This window comes from Abrus precatorius, unplaced genomic scaffold (assembly GCF_003935025.1).
Source record: "Abrus precatorius isolate BTA unplaced genomic scaffold, Abrus_2018 Scaffold2, whole genome shotgun sequence".
Lineage (NCBI taxonomy): Eukaryota > Viridiplantae > Streptophyta > Magnoliopsida > Fabales > Fabaceae > Abrus > Abrus precatorius.
In genome coordinates, this window is record NW_020874362.1 from 37,216,620 (window position 1) to 37,226,067 (window position 9,448).

General features: G+C 25.2%; 1 protein-coding gene across 1 annotated transcript; it reads left to right on the forward strand.

Annotated features, from left to right (window-relative positions):
• Positions 1–5,372: 5,372 nt before the first annotated feature.
• On the forward strand, positions 5,373–6,044 carry LOC113859980. The gene has a single exon (XM_027492621.1). The coding sequence runs from the start codon at positions 5,373–5,375 to the stop codon at positions 6,042–6,044; it is 672 nt and encodes a 223-aa protein (XP_027348422.1).
• The last annotated feature ends 3,404 nt before the right edge of the window (positions 6,045–9,448 follow it).

Sequence of the window (9,448 nt, forward strand, 5' to 3'; positions counted from 1 at the left end):
ATCATTACTTAAATAGTTCTTATATTGTTACATTTGTTTTTACAACAATCTATGCATAGAAGACCGACAAAAGCTTCAACACTGCATGTCTTGGGGCAAATAAAAGGGGAAGTCCGTATAAATTTATTATTTGAATTATTAAAAACTGATATTATACATAATATTATTGTATATAATTATTTTATCTCTCTTATATTTTTTTACATGCATTTCCGTTTTTATACGACCTTGTCTAGGCTTAATAAAATGTCTACTTTGTCATATGAAGTGTCACAGTATCATATCATATCATCCTCATAATAGTAGTAAGATTTATTAATGAACCAGTCACTGGTTTATACTTAAGTAAAAAAGCAATGAGTTTTGTTCGAAGCAAAACAAATATAATACAATAAACAAAAGTATTTGATTCTTATATATATATATATAATAATTAAAAATTTACAGAATATGTAAACTATTTAAAACAAAAAAAAATTAAAAATTAAAATTAAAGGATTATCCATAAGTGAAAGAATCTCCAAACATAAGTTGAAGAAGTTTCTTTTGTATCTTTTCAATGCTACTAGTCTTGAATATTTTTATATATTGGCTCAAAAAGTTTATGTATATGTACTTTGATGTGTTATAGAATATAAATGGCTAGTTATTTCAATTTTCAAGTGTCATGAACAAATAACTCACTAACTTTGGAGGTTTGTATATGAAATATAAATAAAATTGAGTTAGCAATTAGACTAAATTTAATCCAATTAGAATAATATACCAAATAAGAATCAAAATTTAACTTAAACCTATCTTTTAAAATACTATAGACCTTTAGAATGTTTTCCCAAACAACAAAATCTTTTGAACTTAGTTAAATAGATCATAGTGAATTGTCTTTATATATTTAGTCTTCATGATTTGAACTCGTAATTTGTGTTTATCTTACAAAATATCTCATATAATTTACTTATAAGAAAAATATTAACCATTCACATGTTATGAATATCTAAGTCACTCAATTTCTTAAAAGAATTAATAGATAATTTTATTTGAGTCAACCAAATGAATGCCACTTCTAATGAGAATAGAAGTTAAGACATTTTCTCAAACAAAATTTATCAGCTCTATTAACTAGTTTTATGTTTTTATTTATCACTCTTTTGTGAATTTTTTCAAGTAAAGAAGAAAAAGTTGTTTTATTTAATTTATATATAGTCACTAGACATTAAGACAGGTTCCCCATCTCTGTAACAAAATGAATGAAAGTAGGACAATAGAAAGTATTTCGCTTTTGGTAAAGACTCCTCTCAAACACATTACCTTATATTTGTCAAAATTGATCTAAAAGTTAGATGCATCATAAAATTTTTGCATCACTCTAATAATATTTTAAATCTGAAAAAGAAAAATATCTTCAACAAATAAAAGGTAGTAAAATTGGAGTCGTTCCTAAATAAATGAACATGTTTCTATAAATTTGGATCACAAAATTCTTCTTTTCTTTTTTACTGTATTTTATTTTGTAAAAATTTATTAAAATATTTAATAACATAAAAGAATTAATATATATAGTTGTATCCTCGAATTCCAGTATCAAACTTTCACACTTATAACACTTAATATAATTTTATAAATTAAAATGTGAAACTAGTCTATCCAATTGTTAGTTTGAAGATTTTTATCAAATATATTAAGTATACAAATTTTTATATAAAAATAAAATAAACATATATTTCGTCACATTATTTTATTTTATTTCAACATATAATACATATTTTTAAATGTGAGTATATATCTAAATTTTATTAAATTTGATATACGTGGCTAAAAAATAAATTTTTTATATAGAACGGGACAAAAACTCAAAAGCAAAATAGACTAGACACTAGGCTTAGACCATACATTTTATAAAAAATTATTAAATGTACAAATTTAATTGATAATATCAACGAATCATATTATATAAATATCGTTAAGTTTTATTTTAAAAAAATAATTTAATTGTTAAATTAATCAATCGATTTCACATTTTATAAAAAATTATTAAATGTCGAAATTTAATACATAATATCAACGAATCATATTATATAAATATCTTTAAGTTTTAGTTTAAAAAACTTAAGTGTTTGAAATTTTTAATTTTTATCATTCATACACAGTGGTTTCTTTTAGTCTGTTGAAGAGTTGATGAAATAATAAATAATAATGTATGTTTGAACGTTCTTCTGCTGCAAGCTTGCTTTACTAGGCAACCCTGAGTCTGTGTATTAAATATTTTTGGAGGTGAAAGAGTCCACCTAAACTTTTTAGCACGTAACAGATGATTTTCATAGATAAGTGACTACCCTGCACTCCCAACATTATTTTTGAAATTGCAGAAGGGTCAACAATCCAGAAGAAAGCAACAAACTTTAGTTTCAATTATTTTTCATATGAATTGCTCATTATACCAAGTCAGATTTCCCTTTCTCTAACCACGTACGTCTCTTTTTTATTAAAAGTTAAAGTTTGACCAAGTATGAGTAAGTAACAAATGTTTCATGAATGCAAACGTAACGTAAAATACTCAAATCATTAGATCTATGTAACTTCTCAATTGATAAATTGTTGATGTATTAATATATAATTTATTATTTCATTAATAGTCAGTAACAAATGTTTCATAGATGCAAACGTAATATAAAAGATTCAGATCGTTAGATGTATGTAACTTCTGAATTAATAAATTATTGATGTATTACTATATGATTTATTATTTTACTAATAGTCAATAACAAATGTTTTATTGATGCAAACGTAACATAAAAGACTTAAATCGTTAGATGTATGTAACTTCTGAATTGATAAATTGTTAATATATTAATATAAAATTTATTATTTCATTAATAGTTAGAGGTAAGTTAAACTAAAGACTCAATCGAATGTAATAATTTTTAGACATGTTAGAAAATCTACCATTTTTTAACTTTAAAAACCTTCTAGAGAGTTTTCTCTTTCTCTCTATTTCTCAATTATTTATAAACTTATATAGTGTTTAATAAAACTTTTTAAAAAACTATATGGTTAATTGGCATTCAAAATTAACTTAGCAAAAACAAATGAATAAATCCAATCTAGCTATTAATATAAACAATAATCGGAACAATCAGTTTGACCAAAAAATTAGTGAAGTCAACCAATTGAAACAATTTAGAAAATCGGACAATTAGAGAATCAGCCGAACCAGTCGATACGGATGATAAAAAAAACTTTTATCTAATTTCCAAATATTCTAGAGACAAATAATTAACGGATTTTTTTTATTATAAATAAACTTTTTACTTAGTTTAGTTTTTTTTATATTAATTGTATTAATTAATATGTTATTTAATGTTTAAAATATTTAATTATCATCCACATAATCACAATTGAAAGCATAGTTCATTAATCATTCTAATTTTCAAATATTGATCCAATCAAATTATAAACTGATTAGATCATCATTCCATGTGAAACCTCACAGTCTCACAAAACTGTGTTGTCTTTTTAATAATTTAGTATAAAATTGAAGAAACCTTAATCAAGCTAGTCCTCAAAATTGAAAATGTCAAGCAAAGTTAAAGAAAAAAAAATTATTTTATTTTAAAAAACTTAAATGTCACATTCATATGGTCTTAAAGGATTAATTAGAAAAATTGTTCATATAAAAATAAATGAACTTTTGAATATACATTATTTTATTTTAGTTATTCTTAACTACCACAGTGTTCCTCACCTCAAAGGTGATTTGATCAATTTTCTTATAATATTATTGTTATTAATTTGATCAAAAAATAATAAGAATAATATTTAGATAAAAATAAGTTAGATGAAAATTATATTTGACACATAAGATTAAGATTAACAAGTTCTCTCTTAAAAACAACCAGTGGTCAATAAATAAACAAGAAAAACAGTCAACATTGAAACGAATAAAAATAAAGAGTTTTGAGTGTAAAAACAGGTCAAATATTGCGTTCGTATACGGTCTCATTTCTTGTCTAATTTCAAATCCAGTAAAATCAGGGACAAAGTATTTAACACACTTGCATTTATTAAAATTTAAATTTGAAATCAAAGCTGAATAAAATTACTATAAATAATATATTTTTTTCCTTTAAATATTTAATACAATTGCATTCGAAACTAAATCTTAAATCCTAAACTCGAAGCTGAGACCAAAACCAAATAAAATCACTATAAACAGTAAAACTTTTGTTTTAAGTATTTAACAAAATTACAATTAAGTAAAACTCGAACTCAAAAACACAAATTAGCCTCTTATAATTGATTCACATGTTTGGGAGTATAAACATATGACTTTTTAACCACTTTATAAGAATTTAAAATTTTAATTAATGGTATTAAATTAATCAATAATTTGAACAATTTTAAAAAATTATGTTAAATACTTTTACTTAATTTCTCTTTACATAATAAATTATATTTAATTTCTTTCAAAATTGTGCCTTCGTGAGAAAGATTAAAAATAATAATTTATCACATTTGATTAAAGGAAAGGACTTTTTGTAAAAAATAAAGTACAATAAATAATTTAATAAAAGATTCTTATAAGAAGCACCAAAAATTATTTGATCAATAACTTAAAGAGCACCTCAAGATAACAAATTAGCAAAGAGTTCAAAGTAATTAAACCCTGATATGCATATCACTGATATATTAATTTAACGTGTGCATGTTACTGCTTCCTGGAAACTACCTGTCCTTTGGCCTTAAGTTTCTCCCTCTGTGCATCAAATAATTGTGAAAAATTGAACATCTTTACTTTGACCAAATACAGTAGACATCAAGATTAACATAATTTATATTTTAAAATATATACTCATAAAACTATTTAAAATAATCAAAGTAATGAATAATAAAAATTAATTAGAATAATAAAAAATGAATTATATATAATTAAAAATCATTAAATAGTACAAAAATATTCAGTCCTAGTCTTAAGGAGAGAGATTGGGGTGGGGTGGAGGGGTGGGGTATCCTGTGACCAATAATTATAAAGATACCAGCAAGTTTTTTATGCACCAATAATTTTTAAATAAAAATAAAAAAACATACTATATGATTATTTTAAAATTAAATATAAAACATGATAAAGAGGAGGAAAAAAGGTATTATATAAGTTATATAATCTTGACAGATGATTATGATAGCTCTTAACCATAAGATAAAAATTAGTTTTATTTAATTAGTAAAATACTAATCCTCCCAAATTAATGTCACGTACCATATATATAAAACCAAGCCCATGTCCCTTTGCTTTCAAAAAGGAAGTATCTAAATTAATAGACATAGGGATCGGTGATACCATCACTTCCCCACCACCCAAATTCATGAACTATAACATGACTGCTACTGATCAATGCATGCAATTGTATCAACAACCTCTCATAGATTGCATGCCTTTGGTGTCACCCTTAGATGAATTCTTTGATGCAACTGTGATGACAACAATGTCATCAGAGGGTGTCTTGAGCCCAAGCAATTCATACAACACTAGTGCCCACAAGTTAACCCCAAACATCAATGCATTGAAACCAATCCGAAGAAGATCTAGAGGTTCTAAGAGAACACCCATTACCCTCCTTAAGGCCAATACCTCTAATTTCAGGGCACTGGTACAACAATTCACTGGGTGTCCTAACACAAAAGCCACCTCATTTGCAATCCATAAGGGTCCTATTACCTTAAACTTCCAACAAGGAAGCAAACATCATGTTCAGCATCACACAACAAGAGCATTTGTGACACCATTTGACACCACATGTTTTAAACAAGTTCATCAGGTAGATGTGCCACTTCCATGGCAGAACCAACCAAAACCACAACCGTTGATGCAAGAGCAGCTATGTGGCAACTGGTTAGAGTTAGACCATGTGAAAAGCAGTAACTTTCTTCCAACTTCGGGTAACTCTTGCATGGAGGTCTCTCATGGATTGCTCTTTGATGATAATTTTAGTTTGCAAGAACTAACTGTGAATGCCTTCTCCAGCGATGAAGGTGGTGTTTTTATGTGATCAACATGTTATGTTTTAGAGTTGGTTTTAGAAAAGAAGAGAGGAATAACAATTTTTTATTTTTCATATTTTTAAATTTCATAACGTCTAGAGTAATATAAATGAAATGATAAATTATTATAAATTTAATGTATTAATTTTTAGTTCTTTTATAAACATTATATAGTTTTTTTAATTTAAAAATAAAGTATTTGATTAAAAACAACTCAACTCTCACACGTATCAATAGAAAATAAACATGTACCAAAAAAATGGAAATAAATAGACTCGAACTCCTGTCTGGTCAACTTACAGTTGTATGCAATATCCTATGATAAAAGCAATAATTCATGCTTGGCAGGCTATAATATATGGATTAATTTATTGTATCTCAATTCAATTTCTTTAATTTGTGGTTTTAATTTTTCAATGGTGGCTTCTCCTTGAAATTAGAACATTTTGTTTTACAACAATGTCTTGTTCTTGATTGTACAGCAGATATAGATATAGATGTGGGGTTAGTTTTAATATCAAACTTTTAAAGATGAGTTGCCAAAAGTATAAATACTGATCTTCTAGTTTTCAGTTTTTTACATATATAACTAGTATATATGTAAAAAATTTAAATCATATATAATTTTTAAAATAGGTATGTTGTATACGGCATATACAACTGATTAAATTAATTTTTTAAATTATTAATAAACTATAGTTAAAGAATATAACTTACACTAATTATGTAAATAATTTAAAACATATGCTGTATACGTATTTTTAAATAAAAATTTCATTAGTCGTGTAAGAAAAATCCTAACTTTCACTTTTTATAGAGTTGTGGAATTGAATAAATTATTTTAAAATATATGCAGCCCTCAATTATTTTATATTTACGTTCATCTTCAGCTTCATTCTTCGTTGTCAAGCCGATAATTTCGGACAATCTATTTTTTATCAATGGAGTTTGTCATTGTTTTTTATTCTATTTTCTTTTACTTTTCCCACCTTAAAAGGGTGTACATAATTTTGCAAAAATTATGAAAAATAAAAGGAGTTGTTTGTTTAATGAACATAAAACAAAGAAAATGAGCTTTCACCAAATTTGAAGGAACTTGTATATCTCTATTTTGAAATCTTGTTGGCTTCTTCTTCCACACACAAAACTTTCAAAATGACTAATAAGTTGACCACAATTTACTATTGTGTTTGCAATTAAGTTTAATTCATCATACACTTATATTTGCTTTAATGTTATTAATCATAATTTCTTCATAATATATTTACAAATATATACATATATTATATATATAGCCCTAACTACCAGAGATTAGAGAAGTAGGTTCACACTAAAACAAGAAATGGTCAATACCCAAAGAGTACGCATTGGTCAACATTGCCTTATCCCACAAGTCTATCCTTTTAGTTTCTAGTCATCAACTCTTGCCTTTTAAAACAATACTTATCTTTTTCATTGGATTAATAACTTTAAATCATTTCAATTCAACTCCATTAATAATGTCACGTGCAAAATTATAGATATTCTGTAAAAGCATCACACCATCTCTCTAGTCAGTGATTCTCTAATATTTATCTATTACTTATTGAAAGAGAACATGTTGACCCAAGAGATGCTTGTTGAATATCGTTACTATATACACTTATGTTTTTTTAATAACTTTTTATATTATATAAATTTTATCAATTTAATTGTTAATTTATTTTATATTAGTTTTGCAATCATTTATATTAAATTTACACAATTGGACATTTATAAATATATTATTAAAATTTAATTTTTATTTATATTTTAACAACATGATAATCATTAAAATAAAATAATGTAATGAAGTAATTATTAATTTTAATTTTTAATACAATTTTATAAAATTAATCTACTTAATAAAAACCTTCAAATTAATAGTTGAATTAGTCAATTTCATATTTTATAAAAAAATATTAAATAGTATAAATATACAAATTTAACACTTGCGGTTGACAATTTATATATATATATATATATATATATATATATATATATATATGTGCTGGTAGTTATAATTAAAAAAAAAACTCCTTGGACATAAAAAAAATTAACATAATTATTTTTAAAAGTTATTGAATAATTTATTAATAAATAATAAAATCAAGTAATTTAATGAAATTCTCATAAAATTGATTAACTAGTAAGAATATATTTAAAAAATATCAAATAGTATATTGTTAATATTTACAAAAGTAGAGAAGTTAACTCTTCATTTTATTACATTTTTAGATAAAATTATCTGTAATTAAAATTTAATTAAATTTTTGTAAAGAGTAATGCTAGTAACATGCTCTTCAATATATTATCTCTCACATATTTTTTATTATTCACTAAAATTTGTTAAAAACTATAAAAATCATGTGAGTTTCACTTCTAAATTAATATTTCTCTTTCATATTTTTTTAGTTTTCGATAAATTTTAGTTAATAGTAGATAGTCTAAATTTTATTAATACAAAATTTCAATATTTTTAGTTTGGCTCAAATTTTCACTTTACATTTAAATGAACTGAGTCAATCCAAACCTAATTAAGAAAAAGCTTAGATGAGTCGAATTAAAAAAGTTTAAAATTAATTCAGATTAAAATTTAAAACTTGTTTTTGTCAGACTACAATTTAAAACCTAAATCCTGTGCTTTAGCAGGCTTATTTGTGCTAGCCCCGTTGAGCCCATTTTACCGATTCAATCTTAAGCACCAAAAACATGAGGGGCCATTACTTTTTGAACCAATTTTAAAAATCTTTTTAAACTACTTTTATATTTTTGTTTAAAAAATGTCCTGCATTTGCGCTGTTGAGGGCATCGAAGAACCGGTACTCAATTTTAGGGCAGCAAAAGAGGAGAGTGGGAAAGACAAAGATGTGTATGTAGAAATCTTGGTAGGAGGTAGGGAGATGGTGGAGTGGGGGAAAAAAAGTTTTTTTCCAACAAAAAATTGCAAACAATATTAATGGAAAAATGGGGTTGTAAAAAGTAATGCCCAACATGAGGCTATTTTTCACTAGGGTCCAAGTCCAACGTACTTAATGAAGAGCTTCATCAAAATTTTAAAAAGGCCCAAGTCTCCCAGATGTTTTTGTTGCTCATTGGTTAGAATTACAAAGTGAGCACACAAGCGCAACCATAACAATAAAAGGGGAAGACGGTGTGAGAGAAAGGAGAGGAATACGTATATTGAAAGCAAAACATGAGAAATTGCGTTTTAAGACATACACAAGATGCCTTGGCTCATTCACTTTGTAACATCTGTATTCGAATATATGTCCCTACTTTTGTTTGTAATTTGTTTTGAGTCGTTGAGGTTGGTTTGATCTTTTCCTTTCTTTTCGTTTTTCTATAGATGTAAACATAAAATTACTAATAAAAACGAAAAGATAAGAATAAT

Coding starts and splice junctions, on each gene's coding strand:
- LOC113859980 (XM_027492621.1), top strand. CDS start 5,373: ATGACTGCTACTGATCAATGCATGCAATTGTATCAACAACCTCTCATA.